Here is a 21,071-nt window from a genome sequence, read left to right as displayed (position 1 = left end):
GTACAATTTGAGAATTTTAAGTATATATAAAAATGTAAGATTAATTATGAGAATTTATTTAGGATGCATGCTCTATCTAGTTGGATTTAAGGATTGAATTGCATGAATTAAGAATTTTAAGGACCCGATTGTGATAACTAATAATTTGAGGACCTAAGTACAAAACAAAAAAATTTCTAAGGGACTATTTTCGAATTTACCAAATTTTGGGATTTAATTTTTGAGTTCGGGAATTTAAAAGTTCAATGAGGGAAATATGGAAAATTTTATGGGGACAACAATAATGCAAATTTCGAAGAGTTGTAGGGCCAAAATGTAAATTTGGAGAAGTGTAGGGCCAGATTACAATTTTCAAAATTTTTAAGGAGTAAATGCGAACTTGTGAGGAACACTTGGGATTTTAAGAAATGTAAGGCGTGTTATGGGAATTAATTTTGGGTTTAATAAACTTAAGGCTATTGAACCTTATGATACGGGAAATCTATAAAATGAATTTGGGAATACTGAGGACTCACAGGTAATTGTGGAATTTCGAGATTTAGGGAAAAATTGGATGATGTTCGAGGAAAGTAAGAATTAATTTTACAATTTTAAGAAATTTGAGAACTTATTTAGTAGTAAGTGGGAATTGAACGGTTTAAAGGATAGGACTTTTCGGTTATTTAGTCTTGAAGGAAATATAGAATATTTAGATATTTGGGTTATAATGTTATAATGAATGGTAACCAAGGACATTGTAGGATGAATCAATCTTAGGCGTGAAAATTTAAACGTTAGATAAATAATGTTGTGACGAATTACGAATTTAAAGTGACGACAATTTAAGGTAAAGTGATCAGTTAGTTAAGTTATAATAGTAGATATTGAGTTAACAAAATTTTGAGAAATTAAGTTCGACGTATCATAAGTTTTAATCGTGATCTTAAGAGTTAAAATTATATCTTTGTTGGGGTTAAATCTTTCTAGAAAGTCGGGTATGATGGATAGGTAGGTTACTTGATAGACGCATATAAGAATTGAGGTAGACACCTTACCTTGAGGAATTTTTGTAAGTCATTAAGAAATTTGGGAATAAGGGATTATGTGTGTTGGAATTAGGTTATCTTAGACTACTTGGATTGTGTAAGTTTGAATTTCAAATTTATGGGATATTTTTTTCATACGGAAATTTTGGGTGAATTAAAAACAAAAAGAAATTAGTTGTGTTCAACATAAGTTATCAATGAATGAATGTTAAGATTTTTATCGAGTAAGAAATCTAAAAGCTTGTTATGGGGATTCTAGAACTCTATGGGTTATAAGTGAAGTTGATTTATTAAAGTTAGTCTAATGCTACCATGAGATAAATTATTAAGTTTTATACGCTAATTTTTAATTAAGTAATGATGATACTTAAGAATGCGACATTTGTTCAATGAGGAAAATCCCGAGTCTTAGGCCTCGACTATATTGTAACTGGAAAGAGAATAGTTTAAGAATGTATTTTATACTAGAAGGGTTTTATTATTAAGGTAGAAGATCGAGATTGTATATTTTGGGTTTTATGGATTATCACTACTCGAATTTAAGATTTGCAATAATTTAATATTTGGGGTGTACTTGTAAATAATTAAGTTATGTAAGTTTGGTTCCGTAAGATAAATATTCGATTCAAGTATCTTAGGCTAATTTTGTTATGTGGTTGAGATAAAGTTTAAATTTTAAGTGTATCACCGAGGATAGAAGTCGATCAGTAAATTTTGAGGCTAAGGTTTCCTAAGTTGAACTGTCTAAATACCAGTGTAATAGGACGCTGGACATTATGGGTGTTGTATAAGAAAAGTAAAGTGCGATAAGTTGGGATATCCATTTATAGTATGATAAATTGCGAGAAAGTCAGAAATTTGAGGACATAGTAGAATAAAACTAAGTCACCATAAGTCTTTTAAAGTTGCAATTCGCAATCAAGGATTCAGTAGGCAATATAATTAGGATTGAGGAGACATAAGGACGGTTTAACATTTATTTTATCAGAGTAGTGCAGCGGAAGCGTGGATTATTGGGATACTAGAATTAAGAATCTAAAATTTTTGATTATAAAGGATAAGCGAATTTCGGGGACGAAATTCAATTAAGGGGGGGAAGATTGTAATGTACCGAAAACCGAAAAGTCCACGTGAACCAAATGAAGCAAATTATTAAATTTATTTGGTATTTTATTAAATTCCTTTAAAGCATAAAATGCATGTTTATTTCATTAATTTGTGTTTAATTATTTTTATGCGTTTTATACATAATTCATGCATGATAAGATTTAATTCATGAAATTCATGCATTAGGATTTCTAGATGCATTTCACGTTCGAACGAGGATCGGAGACCGGAGAATTTTCAGGAAAAACTATTTTATTTGACGATTTATTTTTGTAAATTAATTTAAAGCATTTTTAAGTGTATTTTTCGAAAATGGGAAATTTTGGGTATTTTTACCCGCAGGATTTTAATTTTTAACGATACGCAAATTTTATGGAATCAGGAGACTTTTTAATGGTTCGGCTAATATTTTCAAAATCATTTCAACACAAAATATTTTTCGAGATTGTATTTGGATTTAATGGGCCAAATTTTAAGCTCGTTGGGCTTAAAACTCTTTTAAGCTTTTAATTAAACAATTTATGGCCCATTAGCCATTTGATTACTATTTAATTAACACTAAACCATTCTTTAACCTAAACCTAACCCTACCTTTCCCCCCACAATCCGACACCCACTTGTTCATCATTATTCACCATCGGTTTCACCATTTTCTGCTGAAGGCCGTTCCATCGGCCAAGATCATTTCTTGAAGAAAAAAATATCTCCGGCAATCGTTCTTCGATCCCCTCGCGTCTATAACATCAAGGCACGCATTTGTACAATTTTCTTTATGCATCATACAAGATATATACATGCTGTTATGTGAGTATTTGTTTTGTGAAACTCTCGATCCAAGTATGTGCATGGTTGGTTTTGGTTTTTGCATGTATCTTTGCATTCCATGCTTTGAAACTCACGTTTTTCTGAATTCGGTGCAAAGGGCTACGATCCTTGTGTGGTTAAGAGTTTCTGGTGTGTCGAGATGTTTGGCTTGGGGTTTAGTTGAGTGGTTGAACGCTGCTAAGGAGTGGTCGAGTAGAGGGATTTCTGGGAGGGAGGCTCGGTTAGTGCATATATGGAGGTAGGGGTGGAGTCGATGGCTTGAAGACCGATCCGAGGTCTGAACCAGGTTACATGGGGTCCGAACCGTGGCTGTGCAAAGGTCTGAAGGCTGCTGGTACACCCTGGTATGGTTCAATCACGGGAAGGAGCATGAATCGTGGGTGGCTCATTTTAGTGTGGGGCGATCATGAGTGAAACGGTTGGTGCATGGGGGTGTGTGCGTGGGTTGTTTGCGTCCAAGAGAGAGCTTAGATTAGTCGAGAGGTGATTGGTTGAGAGCTGGTTCGGTGGAGGAGGGTTGGCATGAATTTGGAGAGGTGAGCAAAGGGTACGTGGCTTGTGGAGAGGGATTAGTGTCAAATGATGTGCTGGAGTTCCAGCCGTGAGTTTATGAGGTGATAATTTTAGGATCTTTTTAAAGTTTGTAAGGTGGGTTGAAAAGTTGGAAAAGATTTAGTTGCGTTTCGAGTCGATTCGGATTAAAACCTGGACCCCGGTCCAAGTTTAAAAAAAAACGAATCGATTAAATTATAGTATGGGCTCGAGTTTACGTATAAGAACACTTTTAAAAATGTTTTGGGACATTTTAAGGAGTTTGATAAGATTCATGTCAATTGTAGAAGTCTAGGGGTGAAACGCTAATTTCGGGTTTCCAGTGGCAAAATAGTCATTTTGCAACCGGGGTGAGATTTTTTGTCCTGCAGCGTCCTGAGCACAAATCATGATATTTTAAATGTTCATGCATCATGTTTACGATTTTTACGCTATTATAATAATTATGGTGCATGCTTGGTTTAAAGGAATTAAGAGAGAAAAAGTGAGAAAGTGAAGAGCACTCCATTTCCGTCGTGTCGTGTCGTTATTTTGTTTGTTTTCTATCAAAACAAACCAAGGCATGTTTATAACTTCTTTCACTCTTCAATCAAGCCATATATGTATTTTTAAATATCGCAAGTACATGACTTTAATGCAAGAAGATCGAAATTGTTCATATTTAATGATGTTATTTAATTATATCACGAGCAAAATATTCATTTTGAGATTTATGCGATATTGCTTTTGGTCACTTTACTATCATGGGATTATTATTTCATCCGGTCACCAGTTACCGGTCCGTTCAGTTCTCGGTCGTCAGTTACCGGTCCGGTCGTCAGTTACCGGTCAGTTTCCCCCGGTCGCCAGTTACCGGTCAGTTCAGTTCAGGGACCACTTGCGTAGACGATAATCTCACTAAGAAAACTATTACAAGTTTTTTTTATTACAGGGCTCCAAGGAGCAAACATTTTTACCATGATATTTTCAGTTCAGTTATGCACGTACTATAATTACCATTGAAATGATATTTTACGTTACACCTCATTACAAGATATTTTCACTTGCATGCGACTTTATTATTTATTTACTTGTTATTTACGATATATGCATGCTGAGTCTTTAGACTCACTAGACTTGATTGTTATAGGTATTGATGAGGTCGGGGCCGAGGGCGGGGACTAGTGAGCTAGCTTGAGTCGGCAATAGTGGAACCCGAGGACCTCATTTTTAGCATTTATTATTTTCCGAACTCAGTTTTTATCCGTTGATGAATTATTTTAAATTGATACTTTGCAAACATTAATTTCTTCCGCTGCCATTTTGAACATTAACCTTTATTTATCGATCTATTTTATGAATGAGGCAATTTAATTATTTAAAAAAGAAAATTATAGATTTTTAAGCAAATTTTCAAGCACGAATTTCGGGCCTTTACACTTGGTCATTGAACTTTTGAAATTGGCCTTAGGATAGTTTTATCTTAATTGCCTAGATTACATATTAGACGTTCTTTCTAAAGCAGAAGGGAATAAAATGACTTTGAAGAAATAAATTAATTGAGCTATTAGAAGCGACCATATCTAATAATGAGAAAAGAATAAACTTTGGTGGTGACATAACTATTATAACATGAAATTGACTACTCTAAAAAATGGGTATGAAAACTATCAAGAATCAGCAGAAAAAGGGCTTGATCACTCACCTGTTGTCGGCATAATAAACATGTTTGGATGATGACTGATTGTCAAGAGAATGCAGCATACCATTAAGTCTTTCAATTTTCTGCATTCAAAAAGTTGAATTTCAGAATAAAGAACCTGCATGACAGATATCTCGAGAATCCGAGACCCGAAAAACCAGAAACTCTAAAATAAAACCTTTTTTCAGTTTGAAGCTTCTGCAAAATATATCCAATGTCTTGGGTCTTCATCAACATCAGCTCTTCGTTAGTGTACTTATTAGCCTGGTTCCTTTACAAAATCCACATTCAACGGCTAATATTCAAATTACACTCAAATAAATATCCTCAAAAGAGAACAGATAACCTCATAAAAATAAAATTTTCCAGCTTACTCAGGTTTATGGACTCCGCCAACAGTTTTTGTTTTAATCATCTTGAAGTAAAATTCATCTAGGTTCCTCAATGCTGCTTTTTCCTTAAGTTTCTGTTATAAACACGCAGAAGCGACTTACCATAAAATAAGAACTCGCCAAATTTCGTTCATAAAATGCTACCAAAACCAACAAGACGCAGGGTAGTAGAAATTACCAGTAAAGTCTGCTCCTTCTGGTGATAGGCTCGTGCACGAATGACATAATATTTATGTTTTTCGAGCAGCCCAAATTTCCTTCTCAAATGCCTGGTACACACAACAAATCATCAATTCAGTGAACCAGAAATATACGTCAAAATATTTCAAAACGGGCAATAAAAAAATTAAATGCCCCAAAAATAATCACACTTACGGCTGAGCGCGCTCCTTGTGAGCTTTTCTTTGAATAGCATTCCTTAAAGACGACATCTTTATGCTAGCAAAAAAACTTCACAGAACTTTAAAATCAATTTACGCACTTCAGAAAGGCAAAAACCACTACAGAAAACATAAAGGGCTAACAAAAATCTTGAGTTGAAATAATTTAACCGTGAAACAGCGAATATTATTGGTACAGAAAAAAAACAACGGATTTCTTTCGTATTTACACCAAATTCAAAATAATTATTAAGCACAGAAGACTCGCCTGTGGAAAGCGGTGAAGGCTTAGGGTTTAAAGGAGACATCAATGCAGAGAATCTTGATTTGATGAAAAGTATTTTATATTGTGGCAAAAAAATTATTCTAATTTAACTAAAATTCAATCATGCAAATTGGCTTCCGGATTGAGTGCAAAAACTTATGTGAGACGATATCACGAATCGTATTTTGTGAGATGGATCTCTTATTTGGATCTTCCATGAAAAATATTACTTTTTATGGTAAGAGTATTATTTTTTATTGTTAATATCGGTAGGGTTGACCCGTTTCACAGATAAAGATTCGTGAGACCGTCTCACAAGAGACCTACTCCTGATTGAGTATACAAATACACACACAAAACACAAAATTATGATATCACAGAAATAAAGAAAACAAAATCTTGATATTATATTTAAAAATTTAGAAATAATTTTTATATGATTTTCTTATAATTAACTAGAATAATTACTTAAATATGATAGTATTTTATTATTTCAAATTTATGAAATTGTTAGATATGATATCATATTTTAAAAGATTAATTTGGTTTATAAACATAAAGAAATATTTATTAGCATATGATAATTATAGACGAACCACAAATTTTATAAAAATAGGCTTTGGCGATATTTTTTATTAAACAAAATAAAATATTTTATCATTTATTTGAGCTTATTTTTGTTACATAAAAATTAGATAATGACATTAAATTTAATTACTTCAGGTCTCTTAATGTTTAATAATACTAATATCAATGTGCATGCAATTATTTGATTAGAGTTTCATTAATTTTTAGATTAAACTTTGAAGATTGATATTGAAAATATTAATGATTCTTTTGTTATAGTTTGGAATTATTATTTAGACTAGCCACCGAGGCACACGCGTTGCGTGTGTCATGAATATATGAGTATAATATATTAAACAATAATGAGCTTTACAACACCATGTCAACGAAATATTTTGTATCATGAATATATTCAAGAAAATAAATTATACATATTAGATCAATGTTGTATTTAAATTAGTAGATTACCTTGATGATTTAAATCAATTAAACGTTGACATGTGCTAGTATTCCCTTGCACAAAATTTGATGTCATTGTTTGATAAGGTAATGTCTGTATATTACACATTTGGCCAACCGTAGATGCGGTAAATACCTGGCATTAAAAGTGAATATCAAATATTTAATTATTACATGTGGATGTAGTATCAAAAATTGGCTTGCATATCATATAAAAGAAATGTTTAAAATCGTTCAACTTCAAACAATGAAAATGAAAACTACCACCTTCATTTGAAGAAGTTTCTATAATTGCATGTGTTGTGGTAGTCATAGCCAAATTGTTGTCGTGGGAACTGAAAAATTTATAAGAGCTTATACGCGTGTAGTAGAATAATAAAATAAAAATCAGAAATAATAATATAAATGTTAAAAAATGGAAAATAATGAATGATAAAAAGGAAGTAGTACATATTTTATATAATATACCATTCAAATGTGTAGTAACATCTGACATTTCAAAGTTGGATTCATTAGAATATGTAGCATGTGCACTTCTATTTATATGTCTTTGGTAGTTTGACCGACGATGGGATAGATTTGCTTGTCGTTGATCTTGTGTCATTAATTGTCTTTGTGCTCATCGTCGCGCTATGTTTAATTGACGTCTTTCATTGTCATTGCGATTGGTAAGAGTAGTAACCCATGTAGGAGGAGAAGACATTGAAGCTAAATAGTATTTAAATCTGTTACGATATTTAAAAGGCAACTATTAAATATTGATCTCGATATAAGTTTCAATAATTCAAGAAATAAAATAATAGATTCACAAAAAACATGTATGTCATCCTTACATCGATATATTACTGAGCAAAGAGTAAAAATTAACTCATTGTATAAACATATTCCATAATCTAAATTATAATTACGTATAAACGCTAACCAGTATGATAGTTACATTTCAAACTTCAAACTTGAACTTCACAAATCCTTGATTAACTCTCTGTTCAGAAACCTATTATATATCACATGATCAACAACCACAAATTGGATATGTGCAAAGCAATAGTATAAAACACATAAATATATTTGAGTGTTAAAGGATCATAAGAATTTCAGCAGTAATAAATTAGCAAACCATAATAATAATCCATACATCATATATTGAAATTTTAAAACGTATTAAAATATTAAAAACATAAACAATTTATAAACATGAAAACGAAATTTAAAAATGAATAGAATAATTACAACATAACAAAAAAAATGAAAACATATATTTTTTTTCATTGAAAATACCAATTTCGTGATTTTACATTCCAAAATACAATAATTCTCAAATATTATATGATCATAATACTATATATTATTTTGTTGAACATAATATTATACTTTTACGTCATATATGTTTTAAAATTTTAAATATTTAGTCTAAATAAAAAAATTAGTACATTTAAAATATGCATTAGCAATCAATGTCATCAAGATTACCAAAAACATGTTACATCGAAAGCCTTCAAGCCATAAAAAACCCGTAACATAAAAATAAAAGGACAAAAAATTACACGAATTATATGGTAAACTCATGAAACCATGCTAAAATCATAGTAATAATTTTATGAAACTTATTCGCAAAACCACCCCGAATCACATGCAAAGACTTGAAGCCATAAAAAAACCGAAAAAGTAAAAATAAAAGGACAGAAAATTACACGAATTATATGCTAAACTCCATGATCTATAGTTTTGCACACAAAATAAAATTTAAAACACTGAAAAATTATTAATAACCATAAATGCACAATATGTTGTAATCCATCACCTATGCGCAAGAGAAATTGCGGGTACTCCTGGAAATGTGCTTAAGATATTATGAGGAAAAGAAGATTTTAAATGTAAGAATTTTAATTTGGACTAAATGTGACTTGCATGTACTGTCGAAGGAACATTGGGAAAGACGGAGTGAAAGTTCGGCTAAAAAGCTCTTTTTTCTGCTGCCTCTTAGCCATCTGCTGCTTCATAAGCACATTTCCAGGATTTAACCATAAATGTTTATCACATCTGTCACAACAAAGTAGGAGACCCACCATCTAATTTTTTTTAAAATAACATACATCAAGCTATTCATATAGAATCCTAGAAAAAAACTGGAAAAAAAAAATACAATTAATAACATGAACGCATCTGTAACAATACCTCAATCAAACTCAACATGATTTTATGTGTTGTATATCACATGTGTTGATTTTATGTTAATTATTTGAAATTGTAAAAAAAATGTATTTGAAATCATCAAAATGCACCTATATGTAAGCATTTTGTATCATGAATTTTAAAAGACTCTATCTAAATTTGTTTGTATATGAATTTGTCTGAATTTTAAAAATAAGGATAATAACATATTCCATCAATTTTTTAAAAAAGTATTGTAGCCAAATATTCTTCTGGGAGTTGATGCAACTATAGCAACTAAGCCTACAGAAAATGTATACCAACAAACACAATGAATACATGTAGTTCAACTTCGTTAAAGTCAAACAATAAAGGTGGGTTTTTACCATCTCTCTTCCGAAGAGAAAAGGTTTGTTTCCTTCATGGTCTAATAAAAAATGAATATATAGAAATTAAAAAAACCAAATCAAATAGTAATAACGATGTAAATAACAAACAAATATTTTGAGAGTAAAAATTTTGAGTCCTTATCTTTTGTGAAAGATTTGGAATCTAGAGCCCAGTGTGCAAATTCGTTATTTCAGGCCTAGAGTAAATTCGAGGTCTCTTTCGTTATTTCAGGCCTAGAGTAAATTTGAGGTATGCACTTGGATTGGTATCACCTGCTGGAACTTAACCCTAAATTTTCAATAAGTATCAAACGTCAATCAATACAATCCCGAGTTTGCTAGGTCATTTGGATCAGCATCCTGGCATCTCCGATTTTAAAAGGCTGCTTAATTTAGACATCAAGTCCTAATAATGAATTCGATGACATGAGGAAAAGTATAATTGGACCAATAATTTTCTTTCTCGAGTCCCCATTATAAAATAATATAACTCAAAAACAATCCATGGAATATAAGAAAAGGAAATGGGAGATGTACCTGAATACATAACGTGATTATATAAGCAATTCGAGAGAGATTTAGATGAATAAGCACCCTTTAGAGAAGGCTCGACTATCCTTGACAATGCATCTATATCATAAAGGCGAGGCAATGCCCATCTAGCCAAATATTGCGATCCTCGAGGACGGAACCTGTTTTGGGAAGAAGTTGATTTATAAGCCTATCCTCGTTGAAGGTAGAATTTAACGTAGCAATAATCATAATATTTGTACACAAATAATCAAGAGATCGGCTTCACTTGTACACTAAACATAAAAACACATTTTCAATAAGTTATTAATGAGAAGGCGCACACATATAGATTCAATCAAATATACGATATGAAAATAAGACTATCCCTAGAACACAATAAAGACAGTCAACTCTCCTCCAAAAATTTAAAATGTGTAAGGAAAGCATACTAAATTCGTCTTGGTTTTCACTAAAATTAAATCCTCTGTTTAAGAGTAAAGAGAAAAAATGGTCAAGCCTTATTTGCAGAGAAATCATACCAGTATACTCGATCATCTTCTTCAAATACTCCAAGCGTCACATCTTCATTTACTGGAAAAACTTATTTAGCAGAAAAGCAATTTGAAAGAGGGAAGCAAGATTTATGAAGGTAAAACAACCATATCTGAGAGAATCCTGCAGAATAGGTGTGTGGAACGGTTTTGGGGGAGATTGTGGAGTGATTTTGAGAGAGAAAAATATTATTTAGGTAAAACAAAAGGGCAAAAGGGTCAAAAAAAATTGGTGTCCGCAGGACCAGTTTTTATGAGCCTCTCACCTTTAATAAAATAGTAGAGAATAGTAGAGATACCACAACTTTAGAAATCATTAGTTAGTTAGATTAAAATTCTGAAGAGATGTACACATTTGGTAAAAGGAACTAAGAATTGAAATTAAACCATTGAAATAAGATATAAAATTATCCGTGATTTAACCTATAAATTGATTAAGAAAAAAATCAGAAGATAGGAGGACAAAAAAGGTAAAAAAAAATCAAAAGTGCACATGTGCAAGTCAATTTAAAACAATGGTGATTAAAAAATAATAATTATCAATAAATGAAAGTGTTCCTATAAATTTTTTTCTGACCATACACCAGAATACATTTATCTTGTTTCAAACAATTTAAATGGAGGCACAAAAATAATCCAAAATAGGCAAAGAGATGAATATCTTATCTTGTTGGAAGAAATTAGAATACAAACTCAAGAAATCGTTAATTTAAAAAAAATTAATTGTTGTAATCATTTATGACCGAGGATAATTTGTTTATCTACATTAAAGTAAGCAATAATTAACCAGATAATACGTTTCATTTGCTTTTTCAAATATATAAGGAGGTTCCGAAAGGCAACACACCATGTAGAAATGGTTGTTACCAGAATACAAATGGAGATATGTCAAGTCGTGAGCAACATCAATCAAAATTTCAAGCCGCTGATTAAAATCCAAGATATTCCCTCCTTTAAGAACTACCAAGTAAATATTAGCACAAAAACTGCATCATATTTCTGTAACTTTAAAAGGAATATTGGCGACATTGTAGGATCTAAAAAGCTTTACCATCAAGATGTTCTCTAAGTGTACCATTTGGCACATATTCTGTGATAATCAATCGTTAATTCCCTTTTTCAACATAGCCAAGTAGCTTGACTATATTTCGGTGATCAACTTTTGCCAGAAGCTCAATTTCACTCCCAAACTCACTTTCCAGAGCTTCAACTTGTTGCATCATTTGTTTTCAAGACAAAAAGAAAAAAGATATAAGATAGAGGATCATAGCTAAGACATATTTTATTGGCAATTTCTTTTATATTTCCAGTTATTCATCGGTAGACATACATGAAGGGGTAAAAAATTACTTTGAACATCATCCATACAAAAGTTGATATTTATCAACTATAAACAGATAGCATTTGAATAATGGCAAATGGTTGTCCAGCCCCATGTGAAATAAGTCATGTCCAAATAAATATAGCTAATGATCTATACATGTAGGGAATGGTGATGGTATTCTGGAGAGCTTAAAAACTGTGGATCAATAAGTATTAATGAGCTACAATAATTATTGATCCTGGAGTAATTTTAAATAGAATGCAGAAAAATAGAAACGTACCACATGGTATCGATTTAAATTTGAATATTCCTTCAGCATCAGATACTGAATGACAAAGAGCTTTACTCATCCCAGGTGCATTACCAAATTTGTAAGGACAATCCAATATTTAAAGTATGCGAAAAAATTGTAGAAAAATTATTAAAACAATTCTAAAATGAGAATAAAAGAAGTTATAGCTCTTTCGGGTCAACATGTACATCTTCTCCATAGACTCATTTGCTGGATCTTCCCCTTGAACATTTATATATCAATATTTAGACAAATGTGAAGTGCGGCATTTTCACAGTAAATGATCCCAGTCATTAAAAATTTTAAATATAGATCCACATCCCAAACACATGCTATTGATTTCAATGACAACCAAATAACTGATTATGAATATAAGACAAACATTCCTATCTTAAAGAATGTTTTTTATTATAAGCTTTACTTCATCCTATTTCTGAACATGATTATAATGCCATATATCAAATGTGCAGGAGGAGGTTTGAAAGGTATATAGCAAAAGAAAAAGAAGAGTAACACATCAAATCAAACTCTTCTAGCCTAACGCGTTAAACGCTTACATCGGAAAACGATCGCGAAGACGAATGGAGATGTGCGCCTTTCCCACGCGACAATCACAACTATTGAACTCAACAATCAACGATACAAATCTCTATGTTTCTCTATTTAGTGAGTTTTGTATATGAAATACACAATGGACGAACCCGTCACGAGTGCAAAAGATTACCTCTTTAATCGATGGATCGAGACAATCTCCAGAAATTGCAAAAGAACACTGTTGTGTACTTACCAGAGGACCCTTTTGATTTCTTGGCCGGGAAATTGAATTTCAATCGGCAGACATGAGGGTGGAGATCAAATGCAATGGATGTGGTGTTCGGATCGTCGAGGCCTCAACCGAATATATGTTGGAGGAGATCGTGAATTTGGTCCATCACGATCCAATAAATTTCGATAGAGAAGATTTGTGAAGATCCGAGAGAGAAGATTTGTGAAGATCCGAGATAATTTGGAGAGAGAAGCGTGCAGAGAGAGAAGATTTGTGAGGGTAAATCATAGTGAATCGTGCAGAGTAGGTGGTTTGTTGGATATTTTGAGAGAGAAATTTATTTGAAATGAAGCAAAAGGATAAACGGGCAAAAAAGTAAATAAAAAAATGGTGTCCGCAGAGGCAGTTAGTAAATGCATCTCATCCTTAATAAAATAGTAGAGATAATGAAAAGGGTGAGGTGACGGTTTTAACGACGGTTTTGCGATCCGTCACCGGAGGCTGCGTCGCATTCTAGAAGCGACGGGTTTTCAACTCCCGTCGCTTATAGCGACGGTTCTTTGGAAGAAGACCGTCGCTATTTTTGCGACGATTTCTTATTAACGACGGTTTTGTATAAACCGTCGCTTAATGAAAACGACGGTTTTAAAAACCCGTCGCTATATTTAGCGACGGTTTCGTAAAATCCGTCGCTCTATTTAGCTTGAACAGTCGCTTTATGAACCGTTGCTTATCAAATTAAGCGACGGTTTATTTAAACTGTCGCTCTATAGCGACTGTTTCGATAAAACTCATCGTCTTTAAAATTAAGCGACGGTTGATTGAAAACGATCGCTAACATAGCGACGGTAGAATACAAGACCGTCGCACATGGGCGACGGTTTGTGGAATTGTCGCAATATTAGCGACGATTGATGAAAAATCGTCGCTAATATAGCGACGGGTGTTAGTAAATTGTCACTAAATTTAATAGGCGACGGTTTTAATAAAAATCGTGGCTATAATAGCGACGGTTTTTGTAACGATCATGGGCCATTAGGCTGAACCAAAAAAGGCCTCGGCCCATACCCACACACCACTACTGGTCATGGGTCGTTAGGATGGTCCAGCATGGGCCTCGGCCCATGCCCATGCACCGCCACTCATAGAATATCCCACTCCTGGAAAGTGGTTTCTTTCGCCTTCCCCAACACTCGAACCTAGGACCTCCAAGCTTAAGTACCTAGATTCCTAAGTTTTGGTTCCAGTTAAGCTAGTAGATCAACTGGTACCAACACTTAGGAATCTAGGTACTTAAGCCTGGAGGTCCTGGGTTCGAGTGTTGGAGAAGGCGAAAGAAACCACTTTCCAGGAGTGGGATAATCTATGAGTGGCGGTGCATGGGCATGGGCCGAGACCCATGCTGGACCATCCTAACGACCCATGACCAGTAGTGGTGCGTGGGTATGGAGGCCTTTGTTGGTTCAGCCTAATGGCCCATGATCGTTACAAAAAAAAGACGCCTTTTTTTGTAATTCACGTGGGCTGTTCCTGATTGGGCTTAAGTCCCCTCACGGTTATCCCATTACCCATTACTCATAGAACTTCTCCAGCCCAGGCACTGGAGCTTTTACCTCCCTAAGATTAGAACCCAAGACCTCCTGGACTTATATAGATCTTGGCAGCAATCCTAGTACCAGTTGATCTACTCTGTAAAGGCCCGAAAATTCGTTCTTGAAAATTTGAGGAAAAATTTAAAATTTTCTTTTTAAAATAATCAAAATTGCCTCATTCACAAACTAAATTGATAAATCAGGTTTAATGTTCAAAATTTGCAGCGGAAGAAATTATTACTCGCCAAAATAACAATTTAAACTATCCAACAACTGGTAAAAAAAAAAGTTTGAGCATAAAAATGACAAGTGCTGTAAATGAGGTCCTCGGGTGCCACTACAGCCGACCCAAGCTAGCTCACTGGTCCCCGCCCTCGGCCTCGACATCATCAGTACCTACAACAATCAATTCTAGTGAGCCTAAAGACTCAGCATGCATATATCGTAAATAACGAGTAAATAATATAGTAAAATTTTGCATGGGATAAAAATATCATGTCATGAGGCATAATGTGAAAATAACTTATCATGAACAATTATAATACGTGCATAACTGAACTGAAAATCATAGTGAAAATGTTTGCTCCTTGGAGCCCTGTAATAAAATAGCATGTCATTAATTTTCTGTTGAGATGATGGTCTACGCAAGTGGTCCCTGAACTGAACTGACCGGTAACTGGCGACCGGACCGGTAACTGACGACCGGTAACTGGCGACCGGGTGAAACTAAACGGTAACTGACGACCGGACCGGTAACTGACGACCGGGAACTGAACTGAACTGACCGGTAACTGGCGACCGGACCGGTAACTGACGACCGGGTGAAATAATACTCTCAGGATAGTAAAGTGACCACAAGCAATATCGCATAAATCTCAAAATGAATATTTTTCACGTGATATAATTAAATAACATCATTAAGTATGAACAATTTCGATCTTCTTGCATTAAAATCAAGTAGTTGTGATATTTAAAAATACCTATATGGCTTGATTGAAGAGTGAAAGAAGATATAAACATGCCTTGGTTTTTTTGACAGAAAACAAACGAAATAACGACGCGACACGGCGGAGACGGAGTGCTCTTCACTTTCTCATTTTTTCTCTATTAATTCCTTTAAACCAAGCATGCACCATAATTATTATAATAGCATAAAAATCGTAAACGTGATGCATGAACATTAAAAAATATCTTGATTTGTGCTCAGGGCGCTCCTAGGACCAAAATCTCACCTCGGGTATAAAATGACCATTTTGCCCTTGAAAACCCGAAAATTATCGTTTCACCCCTGAACCTCTAAAATTGACCCGAAGCTTATCAAACTCCTTAAAATAATCCAAAACATATTTAAAAGTATTCCTAGATGTAAACTCGAGCCCAAACTCAAACGTAATCAATTCGCTTTAAAACTTGGACCGAGGTCCCGTCTTTAGCCCGAATCAACCCGAAACTTAACCAAAATTTTACCAAACTTAAACCATGACTTAAAAACACTTAAAGGACTCTAAAGAAACCAAAACCCAGCTTTTTAAGGCATTCGAATCCCCCTGGGCAGCCGCTGAAAGATCCAGCAGCTCGCCCCTCACCTCTAACCAAACCACTAGCACACAAACCCCACTCTTACACTCAAGCTGATGGCTCCAGCCCCTAGCCAGCCTATTGTGGACTTAAACAAGACTCCAAGGAGTCTACCAGCACCAAGAACCCAGCCCCATACAGCCTGCACTACCCGACTACACGCTAGAAGCAGTAACGCCAACACCGCGAGTTCCCTCAAGCTAGGTTCGATCGTGCTTGCTCGATAGTTCGGACCAAAGGGGTTAGAGCTCTCCCAGGTCGTGGTTATTACCCTCAGGGGCATGTCCAACGCTTGGAATAACGCTGACGCCGGTGGCCTCTCTCCCCAACTCACGATCTACCTGATACCCTTCCAAGCTCACCAATCCAGCATGTATTCTCACCCTCTTGACCAACCACACCTCCAGTAGCTACACTACTGGAACCCTTGACAGAAACGACTTTGAAACACTACACCAGCAGCCCCTTTACAACACAGATTACAGAAAACGTGAGTAGTGAACTCATGATGCATGTATTTGAACAAAAAGATGAAAACTCCCCTGCACATGGCTAGATCGAAAAACCCTACATATACATACACACGATAGTATAAGGCTTGGATGATGCAGAAATAAAGGTACAAATGCATGCCTTAAGATTGGAGGAGCAAGAACAAGACAAAACCGATGGGGACCTCTAGTTGCAAATGGTGAAACCGATGGGTCCTCAAGCTGAATGAATTCAGAAGGGTGTCGGCTGGTTGGGGAGTAAAAGATTAGGTTTATGGTTAAATGGGTGATTAGAGGTCTAATTATATGGATATTAATTAGTTAATGGGTCACAAATTGCATCTTAAAGGTTTTAAAAAGGGTTTAAGCCCCACAAGCTTAAACATAGGCCCATTAAGTCCAAACGCATTCCCGAAAAATAATTCGTGTTGGAAAGCTTTTGAAAATATTCGCCGAACCCTCAAAAGGTTCCCCGAATCGATAAAAGTTGCACACCGCTAAAAATTATATCCTGCGGGTAAAATACCCAATAAATCCAAATTCTTGAAAAATACCTTTAAAACATCTTATATTAATTAATAAAAATTAATCTTGTAATAAAAATAATTTTCTTGAAAATTCTCCGGTCTCCGTTGCTCGTTCGGGCGTGAAATACAACTTAAAAATCTTTAATTCAAAAACCTTTAAAATTTCATGAAATAATTTCTATCATGCATGAATTATGCATAAAATGCATAAAAATAATTAAACACATAATTTATAAAATAAACATGCATTTAATGCTTTAAAACAAATTAATAAAATACCAAAGAATTTAATAACTTGCATGCATGTCAATTTTTTTTTTAAAATATATTTACTAACATGCTAAATTACCACTTCTTAAATAAGTCTTTATTAACTTATCTCAATATTCCATCTCCAGTCCGGCCTCACTTATTTTACTGGAAAGATAACAATTAAACTACTGCGTAAAATAAATAAATTTAAAGAGAATAATTTAAATACTCATACAATAAAAATCCTTTTAATTTTAAATACTAGAATTATGCATGGCTTATACGCAGTCCAATTTACGGGTTCTACAACCCTTCCCCCCCTTAAAAGAAATTTCGTCCTCGAAATTCGCTTATCCTCGATAAAAAAAAAGTTTAGACCCTTAATTCTAGGATCCTAATAATCCACGCTTCCGATGTGATACTCTGATAATATAAATATTGAGCTGTCCTTACATCTCTTCAATCCTAATTAAATTGCTTACCATAAACCTCGTTCGTGAATCGCAACTTAAAGCGACTTATGGCGACTTACTTCTATTTTTCTATAACCTCGAATTTTGACTTATCTCCCAATTCCTCCTTCTAGAAATGGATGTCCAAACTTATCGCACCTTACTTTTCTTATACTATACTCGTAATATTTATCGACCTATTATATTAGCATTTATGCAGTTCGACTTATGAAACCTTTGTACCAAAATTTACTGATCGACTTCTATTCTTAGTAGAACGCTTAAAGGTTAAACCTTATTTCACCCTCATTGTAGTATTAGCCTAGAATCTTTGAACCGAATCTTTATCTTACGACACCAAACTTACGTAACTTATTATTTATAAGTGCATCCCGGATTTGAAATTGTTGTAAATCTTAAATTTTGAATAACGTCAATTCATAAAACTCAATTATACAACATCGACTTTCTACCTGACTAACAACACTTGTAGCATCAAAAACATGCTCAAACTATTCTCTTCTCAATTACAATATAGTTGAGGCCTAGAACTCTGGACTTCCTCATTGGAACAAGTGTCTCATTCTTATGTGTCCTTAATTCTTGCTTAATTCTAGCATATAAACTTAAGGCAAAAACTTGTGAGAGACGTTCTCACGGGTCGTATTTGTGAGACAGATCTCTTATTTGGGTCACACATGAAAAAGTATTAGTTTTTATGCTGAGAGTATTACTTTTTATTGTGAATATGGGTAGGGTTGGCCCGTCTCACGGGTCGGTTGACCCGTCTCACGGATTATGACCCGTGAGACGGTCTCACATGAGACTCACTCTAAACTTAATAAGTTAGCCCATGGTAGCATTAGACTAACTTTACTAAATCAATTTAACTTATAACTCATAGAATTCTAGAATCCCCATATCAAGCTTTTAGATTTCTCCCCATATCAAGCTTTTAGATTTCTTACTTGGTAAAAATCTTCATATTCATCAATTGATAATTTATATTGAACACAACTAATTCCCTTTTGTTTTTATTTCACCCAAAATTTCCGTATGAACGAATATCCCATAAATTTGAAATTCAAACTTACCTAATCCAAATAGCTTTGAATAAAATAATTCCAATACACATATCCGTTTAGTCCCAAGTTTGTTAATGACTTCCAAAATTTCTCAAGACAAGGTGTCTACCGCACCTCTTATGTGCGTCTACCAATTAAGCTAACCATCATCGTACCCAACTTCCCAAAAAAAAAAAACTTAAATTCTCCCAAGGTATAATCTTAACTGTTAAGATCATGGCTAAAACTTGTGAAACATCAAACTTATATTCCAAAAAAAAATTACTAACTCAATGTTTATTCTTATAACTTAACTAACCAATCAAATTACCTTAAATCGTCATCACTTTAAATTCTTAATTTGCCACAACATTATTTCACTAACGCTTAAATTTTCACGCCTAAGATTGATTCATCCCACAATGTCCTTGGTTACCATTCATTATAACATTATGACCAAAATATCTAAATATTCTATATTTCCTTCGAGCCTAAATAACCGAAAATTCCTACCATTTAAATCGTTCAATTCTCATTTACTACTAAATAAGTTCTCAAATTTCTTAAAATTGTAAAATTAATTCTTACTTTCCTCGAATATCATCAAAACCATAAATCTCGAAAATTCCACAGTTACCCATGAGTCTTCAGTATTCCCAGTTTCATTTTATAGATTTCCCGTATCATAAGGTTCAATAGTCTTAAGTTTATTAAACCAAAAATTAATTCCCATAACATGTCGTACATTTCTATAAATACTTAAAATCCGAAGTGTTCCTCAAAGGTTCGCAATTACATCCTTAAAATTTTGAAACTTGCAATCTGGCCCTTACAATTCTCCAAATTTACATTTGGCCCTACAACTCTTCGAAATTTGCATCATCGTCCCCATAAAATTTTTCCATCTTTACCTCATTAAACTTTTAAATTCTAAAACTCAAAATCCCAAAATTTGGTAAATTCAAAAATAGTCCCTTAGAATTTTTGTTTTGCACTTTGGTCATCAAATTATTAGTTATTACAATTAGGTCCCTAAATTTCTCAATTCATGCAATTCCATCCTTAAATCTAACTAGGTAGAGCATGTATCCTAAATAAATTCTACGTTTTATACTTCAAAATATCGTCGTAGTCTTCGAATCATTAATCCTTGCATGAAATCCTCAAAACTTTAATTCAACTAGCAACCACGAACCATCGTTAATTTCTTACAAATTCTACAAGTCTCGAAAACATTCATAATTTTTAAGTTTAACTTATGGCCCATAAGTAGAACATCAGTACTATTAACCCAAAAATTAATATAGTCAAATAATTTACGACCTCTCCTAATGCCCAATAGCAAAATTCTTATTTATGTCCGGTGGGGGTGGAGGTGCATTTCCCTCCTGCCTCTGATGCTCACCGTCCTCATGACGGCGCTCATCATCCCCCGCGCGTTCAACAAGGCGTCTAGGAGGCATATTGTTCCATACATATAACCCAAACGTAACCAACATGCATAATTCTCTAATTTAAATTTAAGTAAATACTGAATAATAAAATCTGAACGTAAAATATTTCATGAAATCATGCTGTTGAAATTATTCATGCTTTAGATAAAATACGTAAATGTAAAACTTACAGACCGAAGACGTGACTTCATGAGCTTCTCGAGGTCAGTAGTAGTGCAACCCTTTACAAGAACATAGGCTCTGATACCAGCTGTAAAGGCCCAAAAATTCGTTCTTGAAAATTTGCGGAAAAATTTAAAATTTTCTTTTTAAAATAATCAAAATTGCCTCATTCACAAACTAAATTGATAAATCAAGTTTAATGTTCAAAATTTGCAGCGGAAGAAATTATTACTCGTCAAAATAACAAGTTAAAGTATCCA

The 21,071-nt window shown here is 33.8% G+C and overlaps 1 protein-coding gene, 1 long non-coding RNA gene and 1 pseudogene across 9 annotated transcripts in view; 1 reads left to right on the top strand and 2 right to left on the bottom strand.

Annotated features, from left to right (window-relative positions):
* The window catches only part of LOC140803117 (probable U3 small nucleolar RNA-associated protein 11), a 39,773-nt pseudogene extending 33,760 nt beyond the window's left edge, over window positions 1-6,013 (bottom strand).
* Window positions 2,798-21,071, top strand: part of LOC140803122 (uncharacterized) — a 68,821-nt gene continuing 50,547 nt past the window's right edge. The window contains exon 1 of the long non-coding RNA XR_012111780.1: window positions 2,798-2,890. This is a non-coding gene — a long non-coding RNA (uncharacterized lncRNA). The remainder of the gene's footprint in view (window positions 2,891-21,071) is intronic.
* Window positions 7,143-13,679, bottom strand: LOC140803113 (uncharacterized). Of its 8 annotated transcripts, XR_012111771.1 has the most exons (6): window positions 12,462-13,679; window positions 10,846-10,897; window positions 10,331-10,485; window positions 8,191-8,247; window positions 7,521-7,588; window positions 7,145-7,389 (listed from the first exon to the last, which is right to left on the bottom strand). XR_012111771.1 is itself a non-coding variant. In XM_073158812.1 (5 exons), exons 1-4 carry the CDS (start codon window positions 12,529-12,531, stop codon window positions 7,563-7,565), a joined length of 303 nt encoding a protein of 100 aa, XP_073014913.1. In that variant the 5' UTR covers window positions 12,532-13,679; the 3' UTR covers window positions 7,143-7,389; window positions 7,521-7,562. The 8 variants fall into 8 exon arrangements, 5 of the variants coding, with proteins under 5 accessions (XP_073014913.1, XP_073014917.1, XP_073014914.1 ...); XM_073158812.1 differs by lacking the exon at window positions 8,191-8,247 and having other exon boundaries at window positions 7,143-7,389; XM_073158816.1 differs by lacking the exons at window positions 7,145-7,389; window positions 7,521-7,588 and having other exon boundaries at window positions 8,020-8,247.

The sequence above is a fragment of the Primulina eburnea genome, chromosome 10 (genome assembly GCF_022965805.1).
Source record: "Primulina eburnea isolate SZY01 chromosome 10, ASM2296580v1, whole genome shotgun sequence".
In the NCBI taxonomy this organism is placed as follows: Eukaryota; Viridiplantae; Streptophyta; class Magnoliopsida; order Lamiales; family Gesneriaceae; genus Primulina; species Primulina eburnea.
This window is presented reverse-complemented; position numbering and strand designations above follow the sequence as displayed.